The sequence below is a fragment of the Nicrophorus vespilloides genome, unplaced genomic scaffold (genome assembly GCF_001412225.1).
Source record: "Nicrophorus vespilloides isolate i.1.1-1 unplaced genomic scaffold, Nicve_v1.0, whole genome shotgun sequence".
Taxonomy (NCBI): Eukaryota; Metazoa; Arthropoda; class Insecta; order Coleoptera; family Silphidae; genus Nicrophorus; species Nicrophorus vespilloides.
Window position 1 is genome coordinate 455,196 of NW_017100102.1, and position 24,368 is coordinate 479,563.

Below are 24,368 nucleotides of genomic sequence, written 5' to 3' on the forward strand. Positions count from 1 at the left end.
ACGTTTGTCAGATGGTCAGCAAACACCTCCGCCTTCTCTTTGTCACTCCTCGCCCAGCTACCATCCGGTTGTCGAAGAGGCGACTCTCTCTGTTTCGGTTGTTTCGTATGCTTGGTCGCCTTCCACAGTGAGTGTTCGTTACTTCCAGTAGGAGACAGACTACCAAGATACTCGTGCAGCGCCTCGTTGCTCTGGCTCTCTAATAAGTTCCTGAGTTGTTTATTGGCTTCTCTTTTACGATGATGGATGGATGATGGTAAAGGTGTAGAGCTCCATGCAGCTGCTTGCATGGATCTGGTGAGATCTTTGATCGCATTTTCCAAGTCTTCCTCCGACTACAGCCTAATATCCGTCCTTAACACCGTCTCAAGGTATCCTCTGAACTGGTCCCAGTTGGTTCTATTCGTACTCAGGGTTGGTGGTCTATCCCGTTTCAGAATCTCCGAAGACAGCGTAACAAGTATTGGCGAATGGTCGGATGATAGGTCCAAACTCGTGTCTATGGAAAGATATATGAAACTATCAACTATATGAAAATAATAATTACTAACCAAAATAGAAATGACTTAGAGGTAGCAAATAACTAACGTAAATAATTCTGCTCTTATCATATTGCCAGAAATTAATTGAAATAAATATACTTGCATTTCCACATATTTAAATTTAAAATACTTTTTTGCATTTCTGTTAAACATAATTCAGAAATAATAATGATTAACGCTAATATTTCCATTGGTAAATGAAATAGGCTTTTAGCTAATAGTACTAGTTCATCTGTTTTTGCAAAGGTCTGTGTATAATCTAACTTCTCATCGTTTAATTAAAATAATAGTCTTTATATTCTACATAATAAAAAAAATATGAACTTTGCAGCATATTTTTCTCCATCTGTTGTACATAGTTTTATTCTATGTACAACAGATGGAGAAAAATATGCTGCAAAGTTCTGAACTTCGTCGCGCATATTCTTCATTAAACCCATTTTATGGATATGAAAGCAACGAGTTCCACGTTATTAACGTACTTACACATATTATAATTTAATTGAATAGTTGATAATTATTAATAATAAAAAGTCAATTGCTGCAATGGACTATCTGTCTGTCCTATAATTATTATTGTATATAGTAATAATTTATATTCATTTGTTTTATATTGTTTCTTGAACGATGAAATTTTTCCATATATAGGGTGGCCCATCGGATACGCCGGATTTAAATTTCCTTCTATTTTATTTTGTATATAAGTTGGCATTTCTAATGTTTGATACTTGTCATCTGATGTTATTAAAAATTATAAATTTGGCTAATGTTTTGCGGAGATTGTTCGAAAAGTTTTTTAAAATAATTGTTTTTAAACATCATCTTTAGCGATGAAGCTCATTTTCATTTGGATGGTTTTGTTAATAAGCAGAATTGTCGAACTTGGGGCAATGAAAATCCTCGAGTTATTAATGAAAAAACGATGAACCCATAAATAGTCACTGTTTGATGCGGAGGTGTAATTGGACCGTTGTGGGATTAATTGGACGACATTGGACCTCGAATAAATGTGGTTTTAACAGGATGGTGCCACTCACATGCCATAAAGCAAGACAAACCATCGACTTGTTAAGATAACATTTTTTGGTCGACCAGATCTTGCGATTAACGCCATCCGATTTTTTCCTTTGGGGTTTTGTAAAGTCCAAGGTTTATACTAACAAATCACAAACAATTCCTGAACAGAAAACAGAGATCCAACGCGTTATTTCTGAAATTGAGACAATTTCCAAAGTCGGCATAGTATGCCATTAATTTCATGATGTCTACTTTATAAATCAATCAACATTTCCCAATTAAATAATAATTTACTGTGTTTTATTTCAAAATTGCATAAGTTACATTTTTAGAAAATAAATTTGTCTACAATTAATAAATTAAAAAAAAATAAAATCTCCACGTAATAATTACTTATTTATATGTTTTTCTGCAAAGTATATCGTGCATTTTCGATGCAGATTAGACCTTCGTCCCATCATAAAGTCGTTAACGCTACTCCTCTTTTGTCTTGCTACTTTGTACAAGTACATGCAACTATTATACATAAATGAATTTCCGGATGGAAGCTATTTTAACGATGAAATAATAATTTTATAATACGAGAGGAAGGAATACTGATGATGTTTTTAGCATACAAGAAAATTTGCTAATAGAGTTCTTATGCATATCTTGATTATAACTGTTTTGAACTTTATCATATTATCTATAAATAGACACAAAATATTTATTATGTTTTACAAAGATATCTACAATTATTGTTATATTGTCGTTTATATCAGTATGTTTTGAAATTCAATACTTAAAATAAAATCAATAATTAGTCAATAGTTGAAAACAACACAATAGCAGAATATTCTACAACGCTATTACTATTGAAATTATTATGAATTATATAATACAATTTATTTACAAAATTTATCTATTTTTCAATTATCTACAATGTGCATACTGCATTATTAAGAATATTTTTAGGCAAATAAAAACTATTACATATTTTTAATTAAAAAAATATTTTAATTGTAGAGCTAAATGTAATAACAAATAAAAAAAATAAGAAATAATTCATATGTAACATTTGTGAATTAACAATAATTGACATTCTTGGCCTACTTCGTTCAGTGATTCCGTTGCCACCGTAAATATAATAATGGACGGATGATAATGATTATCGTTCACGCACTAATAACGTTCATTCGAAGTGATAGGATTTAATTAGAGGAAGCGAGATATTCCTAGTTTGTGACGATGACTGTGATCGTGTAAGCTGGAGTGAGCAAAAGCATGAGTGAATATAGATTTCGGCGGTGGATGACGAGGACCAATTAGTCCCTCAGGGGACGCTACCCGCGTTCAAATAATTACTGATCGATTTATTTGATGTTCGGCGAATGTACCGGTATTACAACAAGCTCCATATTTCATACGAACATTTTTTTTGTGCAAAAATGCGATGGAGAGGCAAAGTAGTTCATTTTTATTTTTTCAATATTGATACTGCTATACCACTTTTTTTTGTTATGGTAAAAAATAATGCTTTTCTGATCCGTTTATGAAACGTTTCAGCGATATTAAATGAAAATTCGCATGCGGATTATTATCCAGGAAATCCAGCTTTCCTATGCAAAAAAAAAACTATATCCAGTTAGCAGAATGTTTGTGAATCGGTTGGTAAATTATTATAAATATACAAACATATACATTTTCTGTATCCTTGTTTGTATAAACAACTTTCTCGTACTCGGTTATTTAATTATATCGAAAATTGAAATAAATAATAATAGTTTAAGAAATTTTGGAAAATTATCGTTAGTGGTAATATTTAACAGAATCAAATATTTTACATATTTCAATATTATATTTGTAACTATTTGTATATTTTTTATCAAAATATTTATTAACCAAATTTGAAAAAATTAAAAAAAAACTGACATAATAAAAGTTTTTTTTACATATTACAAAAGACGTTTATTATGTATATTGCGCAATATATAAAGAGGGTAGGTTCATTTAATTTTGTATTGCATTTCACCGAATTTGTAGACAATAGCTACGCATACGTTCAAAATGTGATTGAACATCCCGTCACCTCCTCCTCTTCCTCTTTGTGTTTATAGCATTGTCTATTGAGATTCGCTGAGTGCCCGATTCAATATCCACAACACACACTCTCAGTCTGTTTAATCTCCTCCAATACATCTGGCCTCCATCCCATAATACATATTGCATAGTAAAATTATTCAATTTCATCTAGTTACTTTACTTATTCAAGCAGACTAGTAAAGTAACTATAATGAAAATGAAAATAATGCACTCAATATATATGCATCTATAATTTTAAAACACTGTAAGTATTTTTTAGAGACAGAACCACATCAGAATTAATATATTCATTTGATAAAAGTTAGCTATCTTTCTTCAAAGTTTTTGTTTGTTTCGTCGTTCCACTTCATTTCCTTCCTATTTTTCTTCTTGTGGCAAAGACATAGAAATTTAATTAAATTAAACTTTTCTAATTAGAGACGCGACAAACGAAAACATGCAGTGAGTGATTAACTTCACCAGAATATTACGCTTCTATTTCAAGTTTTATTACCAATAAAATAATAAATTAAATAAATATTGTCGCAACTTACAATTTCAATTTTAAATTAAAATCACAAAAACTGAAATTGAAATCAGTAATATGTTTAAATTGTAAAATAAAATCATGAAGTTAGTTCCTTGAATTTAAATAGCACTGACGCCAATCGAAGCATTGTTGATTATTCCTTGTGGAAAGCTATAAAAAATCTGAAACAACCGCAGAAAAGATTTTCTCCCATTTGCAAAGTAGATTGAAATTGCGCAATAACATCACGTGACAAAACAAAAATGTTTGCAGATCATTTCAGAACAATTTTTAAACTACTTGCAGCACAAGTCTTAACGGAAGATGACAAGGAAGTTTTAAATGGATAAACTTTCCCAATGGTTATTTACCATTATGATGGCATTGAACATTAATAATAATTATTTAAATCTGTGTCTATCGTATCAACCACGATTAAGTTTACTTATGGTTCATATTGAATAGATTTTAAATAGTATTACTACACCATAAAAAAATATAATAGTTTGTCTTCAAATACAGTGGATTCACTATATTACGGTTATAAAATTTCATAACAAACTAAATTTTAATTGAGTAAAATTAAAATTAAATTATTTGTTTACATAAATGATCGCTTCATTTTTCCCTCTATACAGTCAAGTCTGTTTTTGTGCTTTTTATTTTTATACCCAGAAGGTATTGCTGTAGTTTGAAAATTTTTCGGACCACAAAATTAATTTTTTTCAATTACCATAAGTCTTTGTTTGATAAATTATTATTATTATTAAATAATTATTATCTTATTATATATTTTAAATTATATATACAGTATATAAACAAATACCTTATTAACTCGTGTCAAAATAGAGTGGTTATATTAAAAGAAACAAAAATGTAAGTATACACTTAAAACGTTTACATGCATAATTAGAATGCATTTCCAGATACATCATGCTCGTAGTTCTAGCTAAAGTATAGTTGAATATTTTATTAGGCAATCGGAAGTATAGATGCGGTGGAGTGGAAATTCCCAATGCGGATTGAAATGTGTTCTATTATTGGATCTGAGTAAATCGGATAGATGGATGGAAGCTGTCAACGTACACAACAAGATAAAAAGTAATTATTTTTAATACAGGAATCGATGACATGGATACTTCCTGAATTGGAATATCAAAGAGGTAAAGGCGACGAGCGCATGGACAACATTTATGGGATACAGAGTGGAATCAGTGTCAACCTAAATTTCACCGCACAAACATCCCTAATATATTTTATAAACTGATATATTTTATGAAATGACAAACTATAATGTCTTCCCTGAAATCCCCTAAGCCGTATACCAGTCGAAGTTACGTAATTTAATGTTTATGCATTTCGTAAAGTAATTGGTGCTGATAATGAGTGTGAAATATCCGGTCCGTGCCAGGGATACTGGATTAAAGGAAATGAGGAACCGCGGCCGTAGAATGCCCTTGACGCATGGTAAATTGGATGTTCGAAGCGCCAGTCTGGAAATGTGGAACGTTAACAGGTACATTCATTAGTAAAACCTAATGAATTAATTTGCACCTTGCACGAGTTCCAGCACTGTTAGTCCATTTATTACGTACGACGAGGTATTATATATAACTTCCCTAATTTATAGGATAACTATAACTTTTTCTTCAAAATACATAAATCATATATCAATATAAAATTGTAATGGTGTATACACATTAATTATTTACTTTTTTTAGTATGTTTTAACCCTTCCCTAATAGAAATTCCCTTGCTTAGAGGATTGTTAATAATTGTAGTATATCTAATTTTGTTATTTGAATGTGAAGGAAATGCAAATTATCGCATTACTTCAATATGGATGAAAAAAAAATTTTTTTCATAAGGCAGTTTTTACTGATTATTATTTTAGGATTTTACATCTGACTATTTTTTACTATTTTTGTACAAAATTTTACTTTTTATTATAAATGTTATAGTTAACAATTCAATATATAAAATATTTCAGCAAGATCCAAATTTGATCTATATTATTATATCTATTGTAATAAGATGTAGTTAAATATGTGTACTTTTCAATGATATAATTTTGATTATATTTAATTGCTAACTATCTAAAGTCAATAATAATACAAAAGCTAATGCAATAGATAACTTAGACCTACAGGTGTTTCAACCGAAGTTATTCACAAATCATAAAACATATACAACAAGAATCCACAATACGCGTCAGTTTTTAAGATATGAAATTTAAAACGTTTTAAAACTGTAATTGTAAAGTGATTCTATACCAGTGATTTTTAACCGATGTGCCGTGAAAGGATTTTAGGTGTGCTACGAAAGTTTAACTATAGTTCAAATGTACCGTGAAATAAGAAATGTTGAAAAACTATTCTGTATACAAAAATTATTAAAATGTACTGATATATAGTTTACATATAATAGTTTTTATTTGTTTTACATATGTGTGCATTTTTAAGTGAGGTGAACTCAGTTAATTCTATTGGTTAAAAAATAATAGTTGTTTTCTGGAATATACAATTCCAGTGTATAAAATTAGGTTAATGCTTTATTACTTCCAGCAATTTAAACTTTAAGATTATACTTTATATTTGGTATGTGCTATCAATCTCCAAATACTTAAGTTATATATCAGAAACAGGTAACTTTCCTACATCGCGATCTACTTGATCTATTTTAATTGTTTGCTATTATCATAACAAAAAAAATACATCTTTTTGTATAATACCAAGGTTTGACTGTTTTGTGAAGTCGGTATCCGACGGCAAAATGTACGTTCCTATAAACGTCGAGTTAGAAACTAGTTGTCAATGTTGAAATATAAAAAAGCAGTACTTTATCTTTTACTTTTTTGCACGGGCATGCACGATTTTTTTTACTGCATGAGCATTGTTCATGTAATAGTTCTAGAGGTAGAGTGGCTTATACTTGTTCATTTCAAAAGCACCGAAGTGAACGCGTGTGTTGTGCTCCTATTGAAAGTGTACTAAAAATGGGGAACGTGCCTTTGTTGAAATATACAATATTTGTATGTTGCATTCATCACCGCAAAATTTTCCATTTTTGTAATTATACAACGGACATGTTTAATATTACTCTATGTGTATTAATATTAAAATGTCATATTATATTTTTTAAGAGTATCTCTTTAAATAGCGATAAAAAAAAGTAATCCAATTTCAGAGTTCAATTTATGTGGAACATGTTTTAAATTAGCTGTTTCCCTCTAAAAATGTTTTAATCGCTTCTAGACAAAAGTGTGCACTTTATATCGTCCAGCTTCGTGCTCCTACAAAGAACATAATATTTTATTTTCTCCTATGCATTGTATGACCTATTTGATTTTATATACCCATTATTCCAACAGTACAGTTACGGAATTTTACGGAAATGAAAATAACGAAACGATTATTCAAAAAATAATTCATTGGCATACTAAAAACATTTATAGATTATTTTTTAAATAAACACATTTAAAATGATAAACTCAATATTGAGTAAATAATTTTAATTGTTGCATTTTAATTACCAATTAAACTAGAAGTTATCCAAATACATCAATCAATGTATATAACTATGGATAGAATGTAGGAAATAAAAGTTAAAAAATATTTTTTGCCGATAAAGCCATAAGAATGAAGAATAACAAATTATAATTAACCGAGAAGTATTACTTTTAATTAATAATTGTTAAATTCAAACAATTATTAAAATATGGGCATTTTATTCCTCTGAGAACGAAGTTTCGAAGAAAACATTCTCTTCATTAGCTAAATATTTCTATGTTTATACTCTCTCTTTTATATGTTATTTGTAATAACAGACATAGTATGTATACGAGCAGCGAAACTAATTTCAATGATATTAACAAAATATTTTTTTCTACTTTTCAGGTATTGCAATTATTATATGTTGTTCATTGCCATGAAATATAATTATTGTTAACATAATGTATATTTATACAAAATTAATAATCTCTTTGAAATATAAATGAACGTAAAAGATTTATATTTTACATTATTTTGTATTTTAAATGTAAATTGAAATACATTAAATTGATGTTTACCATTAGATTCAACACTAAATGCACCTAATGCTATTCAATTTTACATGCATAATTTATTCAGGTTCCGCATGGCGTTGTTACAGAATCGATTTTCAAAGCCATCGTTCAAACTAATTGAATCTTTAATTACAATCCATGCTCAATGAAATATTAATTAATCTATAATTAATGTACGTCAACTATTGAATACTAAAGTAAATAATGTTTGACCATTCTGTTTTTAATTATTTTATAGTAAGTATTCAGGCAAATTAATTATTTTTTGTTTAATAATAATATTTATTAGTTACAATGCAACCAATGGGCTATCGACCTAAGTCTTTCCGCCCAGAGACGCAAAAAACATAAATTGTTACAATAAATCATACAAAAAATATGCATTCTGAAAAAAAGACGTACATTTATGTAAATATAAAAAAGATGAAATTATAAATTAAACCAAATAAAAATAAATCTTCTCAAAATGATATAAATAATATATTCTGAAGCATCATCATTCGGCTAAAGAATGATAAAATTCGTTCGGACACAGTCTATCCACCCTTCATGGTGAAGGACCCGGCCGTCCCTTGATTCACAGTCGTAGGAGACTCCCGCTCCCGGTCATCCACATCGAACATTAGATGATAAACATAATGTACCGAAAAGAAGACGCGTGTTTCAACATTAAAGTTGTCTATAAATCGTCTTTTCAAGCGCTGCAGCAACTCTGCGCGATTTTCTGCATTACTTGGCGAGTTTTATTTTGATAATATAGGTAACAATCTGTAATGAAATCATTCTTAAATAAAATTATAAACAAAAATTATCAAATCGCTTGAAAATTAAAATTAGTGCTTAATATTTTGATACAAAATATTTAAAGCCATAGTCTAATAATATTCTTTTTGAAATATATGATTAATAAAGCGTGACAATTTACTGATCCATGCTCAGACGTAACTTGTTCAATAAACGTTGAAAATTTAATCATTTGCATTCAAGTGCAAACACACGTTCGGTATATCCCTTTTTTTTGCATAAACTCTATTCATAAAGATATAATCTATTTGCATGCGTCAGTAAACACGTTTTTCAGGTATGCGCATATTATTTATAAGGGATTCTGCACTGAAGAATTGAATTCATATAATAGCGAGAATATTGAATATATAATTAAAGCTTTGTTATGAATAACTTACGAATAATAATATAAACTTATCAATAATAATTACCTGCCAAAAGATTTTAAATTACTTATTTTTTTTTAGATTTTTATAACTACATTGTATGTATTAAAAAAAAAATAATCTTCAAGTTTTATAGTTAATAACTTTTATTTACAAACATCCTAAATGATCATATATTTCTTAACAGTTATTTTCTGCAGAAATAACACAAGGTTTAGCTAAAATATATACTTTTTTAATTTTTTGGTAAAAACTGTTCCACGATAAATTTGAATACTAATTAATTTAAAAACTTAGTTACTTCTTTTTTTCTATTAACAATTGGAGTAATAATTCGATTTAGCCTCACATAGTTTAACTCATTAATATGTACTAAAAAAAGAAGAAAAAAAGTTACATTCATAATAATAATCTATTTTTCACAAAATAATATTGAGAAATGAATATAAAATATTCATCAGTTAGTCCAATTAAAGCAACATGACTCTCGGCATACACTACTAGCTTATAAAACATAATTATTTATAAGTTTACTAACTGGAACATATGATAGTGGCCTGTGAAAATTTCGTCAAGATATGGCATTCAGACGTTTGATTTTGATGAAAAATCTCATCGACTTTCAACGGTGTCAATTAACGTCCAAAAAATACCTTGTACATTTGTAGTCCGGAATTTTTGTGATGTCCTTAAATGAAGTTTCCTGCCTATGGATTCCATCGCAACGCCATCTAGTTAATACAGAACTAAACTGCGTGTTGTATCGTCGCGACGCTCGGTGTCTCCCTCAATCGCCGACGCTCAAAAGTGTTCACCTTACGTTACTTTGTTAAGGGTTGTGACAGTCGTTTTTGCTTAAAACGTTTACATGTTCGAATCGCACGCTTGCGTTTTGCAACAAAACTGGTGATGGTATTAAGTATCCAATACGGCCGCATGTGCATGCACATGTTGAAAAGGACGCGCCAAACGGTGTCGCATCTCAGTCCTAACGCGGGCTTTTCGGGTTAAAGGTTGACGTCCTCTACGAAGTTATAGTGCGTCGCGACGCGGCTCTTTCTATTATTGATGCAGCGAAAGTTTCTTGTTTTTCTGGGTTAGCGGTGTTATCGCCCCCATAGCTATCCGGAACATCCCTACAAAACACGCAGTCTTAACTAAGATTCATATCAGTGTAAGATATATAATTATTTCAGAAAAGTTTCCTAACATACGACACATTTTTAAATTCTTTTTAAAATAACACATTTTTATGAATAATTGAATAATAATATACAAAATAAATTGTATAACAACATACAAATAACTATTGACCATAATCTACATTGAATAATTTTCTTCTAATTGCACAAACTTGACATTCATAAAATATATATTATTCGTATTTTTCTTATAAAATATAAACATTTTATACAACACATTGGGATATAACAATTGATTTTTTTATATTTATTAAAGTATATCAAAATATTAAATTTGAATGATGAATTTCTCATATATATTTGATATAAGCAAAGTAATATTTAAATTAATTCTCAAATGTCTTTTATTTAAATTACTTATGTAACAATAACTAAATTTATTATATTATTCTTTTTTTTTATATGAATAAACAATTTCAAAATACTTGGTACTTTTTAACAAAATGAACTAAAAATGTTTTGTATCGTTTTTCATTTTAAAAAGTTTCATTACAATCTCCCCCAGTTTGCTGGTAATAATCCACGTTATCTGTGGACTTTTCTGTAGCTTTCGCTTAGATAACATTTATTTATTTTATAACACTGGATATGTGATATTTAAAAAAAAGAAAATGTAAAATGTTTCTTCACAAAGTAATAGTTTTATAGAAAATATCAACAATGGACTTTCTATTCATATTTTACGATTACACTAAAAATATTATTTCGTTATATTTTATAAATTCTACCAAAGCTGCATAAATTTATTTTGCATGTATCTAACATTTTGCATATATATTATTCATAACAAAATTTCTGCAAAAAGTATTTTTGAAGTATAAAAACAACAATTTCTATTCATATTTCACTACTACACTAAAAATGTACTTTTTTATCGAATTAATATATACAGTATTAGTAGTCAAAAATAAAAATAACTTCCTTAAAAAAATAGTACCCAAAATAATATTTTGTACATTTTTTTCCTGGATCTATATCGCAAGCCCGACAACCGAAACAACCGTCGTTTGAAATCCCGACGCTTTAAATCCCGATAATCAAAATCCTGACTATATCGAAATTCCGACTACCATAATCCCGACTATATCAAAATCCCGACTACCATAAAAAATTTATTGTAGAAATTTATAATAATTAAAAACCCTATCGGGATTATGGTAGTCGGGATTTCGAACGTCGGGATTTCGATACACTCAGGATTTCAAACGTCGGGATTCAGAACATCGGGATTTCAGTTGTCGGGCTTGCAATTGCCACCGTTTTTTTCCTTTATACAGTCAAGTCCCTTCTTTGTGGTTTATTACCCGGACTATTCGAGTTATTGACGATTTAAAAAATGTAATTCATTAAATCATTTTACTACAAGTACTGTTATATTTTATACAATATTTTGAAAACATTGGTAATAATGTTAGTATAATAGACATTCTAAGCAAAATATATTTGTTTCGATAACTCTTGTTAAAATATAATGTATATATTCATTCACGTTTTAAAATTTAAATTTTGATTTAATCGGCGACTTCCACTTAATTCTAATTAATATTTAAGTGACGCGTGCTTTGTTTTAAATCTGAAACAGTTGCGGATTAACGATAATACCGTCTCCGTCTACATCTATCGATTAAAGAAGAGACTGTAGGGAAATTTTTGGAACAAAACGGAAAGCGATTATAGTTTCAAATTCAAACTTTAATATACACCTAAGTAGAGATTTGAGATCTTTATTGAGTATTAATATAAAACATAATAGAACTAGTAAAATCTATAGTAGTTTTCCCTCCTAATTTCACTCGCCAGCAATGTCCTTACTAGCGCATATTTAGTAAACAATACGAGTGATAAGATATATATTTTTTGCTACAAAAAATGGAAGAAGTACTTTAGTGCATAGCATCCTAATATAATTAGCTTCTATTCAATTCTTTATTTCCAGTAATACATTAAGTCATATGGTAAATTCAACCGCTAAGGTAGTATCGATTGGCATTAAGAGGGTAAACGTTTCATAGTGAAATTTGCATAAACGAGTTTACGCGTTTCGCTGCCTTCGTTACGGTCGTTCGGTTTGCATTTAATTAGCCACATTGCACAACACACAATGTTATCGCGCTTTATTAAAAATATTGTTTAAAGCTTCGCAACGATCAGCAATTAGTCATAGTGCTATTTAAATGTACGCATGGTTTCATCATTATATATTATATGATATTTAAAAATATATTAAAACAGTGATCAGCAATCGATTAACCTGTTCCAAATAAAGTAAAATTCCATATGCATTCTTTATTAATAATTTAAATGATACTTGATGAAAACACAACTACTGCTACCTAACAATGCAAATAGTATAATATTTATTTCCATAAAGGCAATAAAGTTGCCGAATTTGGACCATCAGGATACTTTTTTTTAACTATTTTCCCAATATGGATAATAACAGTATATAAAAAATATAATCTTTGTATTCATTGTTTATTAATATATCTTCACAGATTATCGTTTTAATTAAAAACCAAAACTTGAAAAATATAGTACAATGATAATGGACAATGATAATGGACTAAATAAATCGACAATAATATAGTCTACATATTCAATATGCTTCCTATATTCTATTTTAATAATTGATACATTTAATTCAAATTGACTTATATATTATTATTTAATGATAAGTTGAAATACCGCTGGGTAATGTTGTTGACCAATAGAGGATACTTTTTTGTATAAGCTATTATGTATTATCCGTGGTTATATTGATTATACGATACATTGAACTTTATATATGTCATCGGAAAAATATATAATTCGGCATTCTCATTAGTAAATAATGAGTATATTTTTGAGTAATTTTATAAAATTTCGAATCTGTTATATAAGATCATGTAGAATGCTACATTTTAGTGATGAAAGTTTTTATTTCACGATAGACAAATAAATAAATATATTTTTTAATTTATATTTTATTAGATTAAACATGTTCTTTTAGATCAGATACTTTTCATTGATAATAATTCAATAAGACGTGAAACAATATTATTTTACACATATTTCCCTTACATAATTTCATGCCGAAGGAGTTAAGGCTTACAGGGGCATTCATTTCAACTTACCAAAATATGTAACCTTTCTTTCTAAAAATAAAACACTGAATACAACAGTCTAAAATAACTGATGAAAATTGAAATGATTTGTGAATATTGAAGTTAATTTAAAGTTACTATATTTTGTAATAGTTTTTTCTATTTGTTTTATAATATTGTTGGTAACAACCAATTAAATAAGTAATGATCTCATTGGAGGAATACCATCAAATTTGTAAATTTATCTAAAAAATTCAATTTAGAATCTTATACAAATGTATGCTTATAACAAAGAAAAAAAAATATTTTTTAACTAGAATTAAATTATTTTATATTTATTTATCAGGTTTAAAAACAATAAAAATATTGGTGAAATTTCAGAAAACAAAAGTTTAAAAAATATGATTTTAAATTATATAGTTTGAAGTAAATTGTATTCATTATTATTATTTTTTTTTTTTTTTTTTTTTTTTTTTTTTTTTTTTAGCGTTTATTGTTCATTCACAACCTGCCATCTCGGGCTATAAGTTGAATGCTTATGTTAGAAACAAAAACAAAATGAAAAACATGGAGCGGAACGATTTCCCATCGGAAATCTTCCTATAAACAAACATAAATTTAACTAAAAAAGAATAATCGATGACAATAAAAACCCAAATAAAAATTGATTTTGACGGCACTATGAAAATTTAAACAATAAAACTAACTTTTATTTTCTAAAGGGGAGGTCGAGAGTGTTGTGTCTCTTTAGTCTTGTGGGGGGTGTCACTATTGTCTAGGAGGGATAACGCGAGACTGTTGGGGTGGTTTTCCAGTCTGTTCTGGTAACGGGCACTAAACTTGGAGATTTCACTTTTAACAGTGTTCATGTGGAGGTCGTTGTGTATCGTGTCGTTAATTATTATTATTTTAGAATTTATTATATATTTTCCATGAAACTTTTCTTTTAATTCTAACAATTTTCTTCAGAATAGAATTTATATCAACAAAGTAAAAAGAAATAATGAGATATTGCTTTCGGAAGATACTATAAATAAGTGGATATATTGAACTGAAAAAGGTTTCAAATTATATAAGGTGCAAATAAACGTTTGGCTGGCAATACAGGACCGTTTAAATTGCTTGCCAGATCTTTCACAATCATGACCTTTATCCGCGTGAATACAAACCTACAAAATTAAATCGATATTGGCAATACTCGTACTTAAATTTTTAGGTACGAAATATTAAATGGTATTAATAATTTAATAAAACTTAACAGAGTATGCGTTTCAGGTAACAAAATATTTAAAAAAAACTTTATACATAGATCTTATATTTTTGCTCAAAGTCTTTGAAACATTACAAATTGAAATCATGAATAGCTTTCGAAATGCTTACATGGAATATGTCGCAATTGTAACCAGAAGTTTAATAGATGAAAAAAAATATTAAAGAGATTAGAAATGAAGTTATCCAAATGATACAAGAAATAAGTTTTGAAAATGACCATGGGAAATTTATTAGAAAGATGATGATTTTACAATTGGAGGATTAAAAAGAAGTTCATTGCTCAAATCAAAGAAAATGAAAATTTGTAATTTATGTATTATTATGTATTAAATGATTTTTTTTAAATCTTTGAGATTAACTAGGTATAACTATATGTATTTACTAAAATCACGTTGAACAGATGCATGGAATATGGTATCATTAAAATTATTTATTGTTCAGGAAATAACGGGACGCGTTTATCATGCGGAAAAAATAAATGGATTTGTTCGCCTGTGGCATCGGAAAACTGAAACATTGTATTAATACCCATGGACGTGAGAGTATTATACACAATCCTCGTAATCTCTACACATATTTTACCAAATTGTCGTATTCAATAGTTTAGATATTTTTCATTACATTTTCAAATCGATTATAACATTATTTGACCGCGTTCTTTCGTAGTGATAACCTAGTTTATATTCAATACATGTCATATACAAGAATGATTTTCTTATCTTGTGCTTACTTATTTATATATGAATATTATTTTATATTTTTTATGGTAAATTTAAAATTGTATACATTTTATACATAATTTAGCCAGAAACTGTTTATAAATTATTATTTTTCTATTTTTTTATAACAATATACTATGTTTATAAAGAGTCTGGAAAAATATATGATTTCTTCAGAACAATCAATCTATCATAGATTTTTATTACCTATTAAAAAAAAACTTTCCAATTTCAGTTTAATGTCCACATACATATTATTTTCATTCGTTAAATTCTGTCTCATCTAGTTTTAATGTGATACTTAAAACGCCAACTGAGTTAACTTACCAGCAGATCATATACAAACGGAGTATGGCTACGCCTCTATTGATCTCTTCAATACTTCACGCGTTTGGCCCATATTGTATAAGGCTTGCGTGTATATAATTAATTATATATTCTTCATATATTCATAAGTTTTTCAATGAATATGATTTAATGCTCTTTAAAAATAATGTCTTCGTAACAAAAGTAATTAAAGGTTGTTTAAAATAGTCAAAATGTTAATCCATTTGTTAAATTACGAGTCAAAATTAGAAAATCATAGAAATTATGTTTTCAGTTTAGGCAAGAAATAGTCACTTCAATTGTAATTGAAATTAAATTAAATTTGATATAGAATGGATATACACATTTCTTAATAGATGAAAGGTTTACATATCAATTACATATAATTGATGAATACCGAGTGTGTATCTGCAATGAAATTTAACAATATTAAGAACATTGATTAAAATTCTCATTATTCTCACTAATGGTTGTTTCAAATATGAGTCGTTTTACATACATCAAAGATTTCTCGAGGAATTGTTAAAATTACAGATCTGAACAGCATTTTGTAACTAGACTCGTTTTAATGAGAAATATAAAAGTTTATGACGAAAACAAATTTCTAGTTGATACATGATCATGCACATTAAATTAATGATAATGATACAGTTTTATAAATAGTCAATTAATACCTATAAAAAAAATAAGTTTCTTAATAATAAGAAAAAATAAATATATTTAATTTAGTAAATATACTATTAATAGTTAAAAATAGTAGTATGAACCATTTATTAAAATGATTTGTTCTGAGTATCCTAATTATGTTTATACTTTGTTATTAATTATGTGCATACAAAAACTTAGAAAATCATAGTCAATCTTCCTACTTTTGAATTGATGTGGCAAAATGAAATTTTTGTTTGTTGTTATCTCACATAATATATATGTGCAAATTTAACTGTTCAATAAATATTTCTATTTGTTTCCTAGGATGTTCAGTAATTATTGGAATAAGAAAATTCTCAATATAAGAGATATTTCGTAAATTTTTGTGAATAATTACTAATTGGTAATTTTGAAATAATAGCAAACTGCTTTGTGGCTGTGTTCGTGTGTCTAGCATTCATGCTGAAAATATGTTGTGTCTGGATATGAGACTAGTTCAACGTTTGCGAGGAGAAAGAACCGATAACGCATCCTCCAGAGATCGTTCAAAGAGCGTTTGTGTTACCAGCTTTAGGAGTAAGCCACCTCGTGATGTCAGTGCCCTTAAACTATTTCATCGAAGAGCCAGCAGTGCTATGTAAGATATTTAAAATCATATCAGTATATTATCATATATTAGTTATATTATCAAAATAATGTTAATAGATAAAATTTCGAAATTGTATATCATTGGTAATTTATAAATATTAATATAATTTTATTATGTGAAAATAAATTGTATTTGTAAAGAAATTCTGAAAAGTTCATACTAAAAACTGTATTAGTATGAAATTTAACTTCAAAGGTAACTCAAAATCCAAAGTTCACTCACTGAGATTTGTAAATGTTTAAACCATATTCCTCCTAAAAATAAGGTTATTGCATTATTACAGCAATGTCCTTTCAAATTTTGCATGAATTTTACTTCTTAATTTCACCATTTATTTTGTTAAATTATAATATCGGTCAAGAGATTTTCTTGGTAATTGTTAAATATTTTAAGTAATTATCGCTAACTGGTAAATTACCGGTATATTTTTTATATAGAAAAAATAGGTTGTAATACTTATTATTAAACTAATGTCCAAATTTCATACATATTGCTACAGAATAAAAATCTCTTTCTGACTGAACATTCGTGCATTTCACTAGAAGAAAGTGGTTACAAGTCAGTTTTAAATATTTCTATTCTATTTTCATCTTTTACAGCAATTATTTTTGATATATTTGCAGTGTTTTTATTATTTTTACGCTAAAATTTTCATTTATTTTCCTTTATTTTTCTGATTTACAAATGCAATCTTTCATCTTTTGATACATATTCTTAAATACTAAAAGAATTGGATAAGTTCACTTCTCTTGAATACATAAAATTAATTGTGATTTTTATATTAGTAGTTATTGTAGTATTTTGCACAGACAATTCGTCAATCATAAATTTACTAGTAAAATCAGCAGCAATAATAAATAATAATAATAATTTATTGGTCAAACATCAATACATAAGAAAAAAGTACATTCTATACGTAAATAAATTCTAACATAAAATAAAAAAATATATTCCCAATGTCGGAATCCTGTCCTAAAAAAACCTGTCCGTATCCGAACGTTCCGTTCCGAATTTATTTATGAATAGAATGTACTTTTTTCTATGTATTGATGTTTGGCCAATAAATTATTATTATTAAAAAAAAAATATATTAACAAGCTGGCCAAAGGGCTAACGACCAAGCACTTTCCGCCGGGAACATAAATTTAATAATGGAATAATACAATATTGTAATAATAATAATAATAATATACAAATGAACAACAGAAGAATGAAGGAGAAAAAAAGCAGCGGAGTAGGAACAAATGTGTATCAATCAAGTGACTATTGTAATGTGGGATATTTAAATTTGGGAAGGATATTTGGGTTTCGAGGGACACAGAATTTAGACTGTTTGGATTTAAATTTCAAGGAGAGGGACAGATATCGGTCGAGAAGAGGGACTATTTTGGTTTTGGAGTAAAGGAGATCATTAGGTGGATTGTGTAGAGGATTATTAGGATGTCGTATTTTGGTGAGGATACGAAGGGCGGAACGTTCGGATACGGACAGGTTTTTTAGGACATGATTCCGGCAATGTGAAAGTAGTGGGAAACCGTAGTCAAGGATAGTACGGCATATTGATCTGTATATTGATGTTTGGCACTTTATGGATATTTCGGAGTTACGGAAGTTAAGGAACGGAAATGACGGGATCTGGATTTAATTTTGGATTTGAGTTGTTTGGAATGGGCATTGAGATTGAGTTTAGAATAAAGAAGGATTCCAAGGTATTTAACAAGTGGTGAACGTAACATGGGGAGATGTAGCAAATATTAACGTATTAATAATATTATTTTCATATTCTGAAAACGAAATTATTGTCGAATATCATGAAATTATTTTAAGAAATTTCTGATAATTTTTGTAAAAGTCAACTGCTTCAAAGGGTTATTGACTATAGGTCTTTCTGCCCGAACCGAATTTCGTATTGTCCTAAGCGCTTACAAGAAATGGAACCTACATTGGTACGTTCTACATATATCACAGATATTATCAAAAAAATACAATACTTCGGTATTTTTTTATCTCCTTATTAAATATTACTCAGATATTAATATTTGCTATTTTGAAGAAACCCTTTGCACATTTATTGAAATTTGAGTCCGCAGTTTTAGCCCCCCTCTGTCTAAACTATAAAACGGAATACCGCATAGATCGATGCTGACCGTATCAGGATATCTTTTAAGAATCACGATTTAACAAATTCGACCTTTCAAAATAAATGATGGAACAGCTTCAAATTTTCTAAAGCTACAAGAATTAATCAACTCGATCAAGACAGAAATGTGTGTATTTCTATTAACTGAGAAAATGTCAAAACCTTTTATTTTCATGTTCAAGACAAATATTAAATTTAAACATTATCGAGCTTTCATTTTCACAAAAAATTATTAAATATGTTTTACAAAGAAGTTTATATTACAACATTTTCCGAGTCTCACTTTTCAAACTCTTGATAAATAAACATTATTTACTACATTAATAAATATGATTTTAATGCAGTCATGATGCAGATATACAACGTAAATACTTAGTCTTCAATGTAGGTCATATTGTTTTCATTTCGTTTACTGTAAAACAGAGTTTCCCAAACTATGTTCCATGGAACATTGGTGTTCCGTGAAAACTAGGCTTAAAGTTACTAAATAAATAACGATTTTTCATTTTTTTTTTAATTTTATTGATTATATGTTCTTACCTACACTATAAAATTAACAAAGTGTTCCGTGAAAATTTGAAGATTTAATACTCCGTTACATAAAAAGTTTGGAAAGAAACCCAGTTGTAAAGAACTATCTCATATAATGCGTGTGGTGGCATCACAGACGGTTAATTTATTGTTTCAAACTTTATTTATAATCTCTGAAAATCAAGAAAAACATGTTTTTGTCATTGTTATGAAACAACCATACACGGTAATTTAATAATAATAATAAATCAAGTCAATAATCACAAATCACGAAAAGAAGAAAATATAGATAAATACACTATTATAAACAATACTATTCACTTTTTTTTTTTTTCAAAAACTCGATGAATTAACATATCGCTTGAAGAAAAAAGTGACTAGAACTCTTAACATATATTTATAGAAATAGATGAACTTATAATTGAAAATAATCTTCAGAAATATTTAATTGTAAAAGTTATAATTGATCAACTTTCAAGTTTAGTTTTTCTTAAATATAACGTCAAAGTAAAGTAAAATAAAAATGAACATAACATTGCCAAAAATTGAAAGAGAAATCATCTTTTAAAGGCATTAGGAAGAATTTGAATGACAAAAAGATAAATGGATAGTAAATAGTACGTGTCCAAATCTTAATATAAAACAGTTCAAATAATACGTACAGTAAGGCATTATTATTTTTATTTTCCAGTTCAACTGCAAGTGATTTAATATCGCGACGAGGCGTATTCTCTCGCAGATATTACGGATCCGTAGAACAGGTGAGTGGGACGTGTTGTATCATCACTTCGAACCCCATTACGACTCTTACATTATTGATGTTCCAAACCCTCTGCCGTACGGCAGAATCTACGAGTTCACCTTCGTCATTACAATTGCAGACAAAAGTTAAATCAAAGTCTATTTATTTTAGAACTCAAACTAATGATCATACATATATAAATTAAATATAAATATAAGTTGTTCTAAATGAAGATTTAATTTCAAAGTTAGATAAATCATATAAGTTAAAATAAAAATTTATATAAGTTTGGCATGCAAATCTCCATATTTGTATTTCATCACACAAACAGCAAGAACCAAAGAGTTTATATATGCAGTTAACTTTATTTATTCTTAATTATGATATATAATTGATTAGTGTCAAATGCACAATATATTTTTATTCATTTATTATTTTTAAATTGTTTTGATGTTTGATACTTTGATTATAACTGGCAGTTAAATGTAGTGCTTACAATACCGAACATTTTTTACCGGGTTACAAACATTAACCTTTTATTAACCCCTATATTGCCGTAATTTTTATAGGAATATGGTAAAATCGAAATACCCACATTTTTTACATGAATAAAGGACAAAATTCGTCTGGGATCCCAGAATCCATGTATTGTAAGCACTAGTTAAAATTATATCATTTTATATAATTCTGATACATATATTTATGTTATCACTTCTTGTTTGAATACTAGAATCTCTCTTCACTTATTCAGATTTTCTAGTAAACTTTTTTCTTGTGAATGAGTCAATGAAATATGTCTTTAATACTATAGTAAATGCTATATGGAAAGAAATATACCAGTTATATATAACATCTCACTCATTAATTTCGTAGAATGACTAATAAAACAATAACTTTTATAAAATATTCGACTTTATTCATGAACATAGTCTCCTTCAAGAGTGATACATTCATTCCAACGCTTCTCTAATATTTCGATACCTTTTTTGTAGAACGATTTACCTTTAGCCTCAAAATATGCTTCAATTTCGGCAATCACTTCTTCATTGAAACAGGTAGTAGTCGCTGTGAGCTAGATATCGATGGGGAAGCAATTCAAAGTGCAATTCGTGCATTTTTGTCATCGTTTTAATCGACTTGTCACACGGTGCATTGTATTGGTGAAAGAGCACTTTTTCCTTCTTCATTTGTGGTAGTTTTTTTCGCAATTTCAAACGCAGCAATAATGTCATATAATATTCGGTATTGATGCTTTTTCCATTCTCAAGGTAACCAATGAATAAAATTCCGTGCGCATCCCAAAATATTTAGGCCAAAAGCTTACCTTACTTTGCTGTTCACTCAGCTGACGATCGATTTGATTCTGGAGTATAGTGGTTGATCCAGGTTTCATCCATTGCATCCACAGCATGAAAAAATGCTTAAACAGTTCCTAACAGCGCTCGGAATTATCAACTCGTTGTTGTTTTTGGTCCACTTTCAGCAAACGAGATACCCATTTAGAACAAAGCTTTGTCATGATCAAATGTTCATGCAAAATGATGATTACACTGCCTTCTGAAATATTCAGTCAGCTATCTAACGCAACTTCAATTTACGATCGACAAAAACCATTTTGTGGCCTTTTTTTTGTTTTCTGCAACAATTGGTGTCGTCAGAACGATGGTACTTCCTAAATATCTATATGTCATCGTACGAACTTATTGAGTGAGGTGTTATGAATATTACATTATAATAAGGTTATAATTGTGACTATATAAATAGTAAATACTTAAATGAGATATTTTCCAAAACAAAATCATGCATTTAGATACTGGCATTTGATAACCATTCATTCACATTATTTGTAAGTTGTGTGAAATTTAGATCATCTAATTGTTTATTATAAGATGATTCGGCAGAATAAATTGTTTACTTAATTTTTTATGAATGTATTTTAGTTGCAACAGGCTGAAGGTGATGGCCAGGAATTGTGTAGGCGATTTCGTTTGGAAAATGGAGAATCTCCAGGCGAAAAAGACGAGGTAATATTGCTTGCGGATGTTATAAATGAAAATGATGTTAATATGATGCTTACTCAGATGTTTGGTTCGCCAAGTACGCCGGTACTGGAAAATCCGGAATATCAGACGCGATGGTACTTCAAATATTTCCTCGGTAAACGTAAGTTTAAACAAATCATTTCACGATGAATACCATTAACAGTTTAACGTATAATGCAATTACCTTAATTTCTTCTTGCAGTTCATCAAAATTACGTAGGTTTTGATAGTGACAAAACTCCGTTCTTCCTTAGTATTGTTCTTAACGAAGACACAAATCAATGTGTCCCTTTATATCGAGCAATTCTATTCAGGAAAACGGCAAGTGACTACAATATATTTTTGAATGCTATATAATTATTTATTAATGTTAATATTATTAATTATTATTTGGTTCTATAAGATTCAAACTGAAAATATATGTTAATTGTCCACAGGGCGCACAGAAAATTTCTCTACCATACGCACACAACAAATTACTGACAGTGAAACATATTTTATCGAATTTTCCGTATTTCGAAAAAGTAGAAAAAGGACCAAAAGAGATATTCACTCCAGACATACAAAAGGATTTACTTCTCTTAGAGGAGCAAGAGGGCTCAGTAAATTTCAAATTTGGCGTTATCTACATGCGTCAGGGTCAAATAACAGACGATGAAATTTTAAGCAATGGTAAGACTAACATATTTATTTTATATTGAAAACATGTGTTGTAAAAACATATGGATAATTTGAATATATCCATCATTTTTCGTAGAGTTTGGCAGCTTACAATTTAATAAGTTTCTTTCCTTACTGGGAGAAAAAATTCAGTTACGCGGTTGGGACAAGTATCGCGGAGGACTGGATGTCAAAGGTATACAAAAAATACACACACATAACTTCATTATATTTCAATTATGTACGTTAAGTTTGCAAAAAAAAATAATAAAAATTTAAAAAAATACATTACTTTAACAAAAAATACTTTACATTGTTTTAGGCGACATGACAGGAAGGCATTCCGTGTATACAATATATGAGGGTCATGAGATTATGTTCCACGTTTCAACTCTTCTCCCATACTCTCGCGATAACAAACAACAAGTTGAAAGAAAAAGGCATATAGGTAACGACATTGTTAACATCGTGTTCGTTGATGACGTGGATGGCAAGGGCCTCAACGTATTCAATCCGACTTGCATCAAATCTCAGTTTACACGTATCCTTTTCAAGAACGCAACACAAATGTTTATTCATTATGAATGTAAACCTTAACACTTCCAATCAGATATATTTGCAGTGATTAATTTAGATAAGAACAATCGATACAGGCTCTCTGTGTTCTCGGATGAAGCGGTACCTTTATTTGGCCCCAGTTTACCCTGTCCTCCAGTTTTTGAGCATGCCGAAGTATTTCGAGACTTTCTACTGATAAAGTTGATAAACGGAGAGAAAGCTACATTCGAAACACCAACATTCGCTAAAAAGCGAAAACGTACTCTTGATTTGCTTATCAAAGATCTTTATACTGAGCACATGACGGATTCCCGAATGGTAATACTTTTAATAATAAGAATAATATTTAATATAACAGTCATCAAAAGTAAACAAAAAAATAAATTGTATTCATATAATATTAATAAT

At 28.7% G+C, this 24,368-nt stretch overlaps 1 protein-coding gene across 5 annotated transcripts in view; it reads left to right on the forward strand.

Moving 5' to 3' along the window:
* The window catches only part of LOC108568145 (GTPase-activating Rap/Ran-GAP domain-like protein 3), a 40,007-nt gene that overhangs the window by 11,974 nt on the left and 3,665 nt on the right, over window positions 1-24,368 (forward strand). The window contains exons 1-10 of one of the 5 annotated variants that reach the window (XM_017929082.1): window positions 10,227-10,561; window positions 17,060-17,275; window positions 20,650-20,719; window positions 22,641-22,724; window positions 22,782-22,863; window positions 22,945-23,063; window positions 23,180-23,414; window positions 23,500-23,598; window positions 23,725-23,943; window positions 24,013-24,278. In XM_017929082.1, coding sequence (XP_017784571.1) covers window positions 17,109-17,275; window positions 20,650-20,719; window positions 22,641-22,724; window positions 22,782-22,863; window positions 22,945-23,063; window positions 23,180-23,414; window positions 23,500-23,598; window positions 23,725-23,943; window positions 24,013-24,278 — 1,341 coding nt within the window. In that variant the 5' untranslated portion in view covers window positions 10,227-10,561; window positions 17,060-17,108. Of the gene's footprint in view, window positions 1-5,379; window positions 5,666-10,226; window positions 10,562-16,962; window positions 17,276-20,649; window positions 20,720-22,640; window positions 22,725-22,781; window positions 22,864-22,944; window positions 23,064-23,179; window positions 23,415-23,499; window positions 23,599-23,724; window positions 23,944-24,012; window positions 24,279-24,368 lie in introns of those variants that run through there. The other 4 variants (XM_017929083.1, XM_017929085.1, XM_017929081.1 and 1 more) reach the window with 4 other exon arrangements.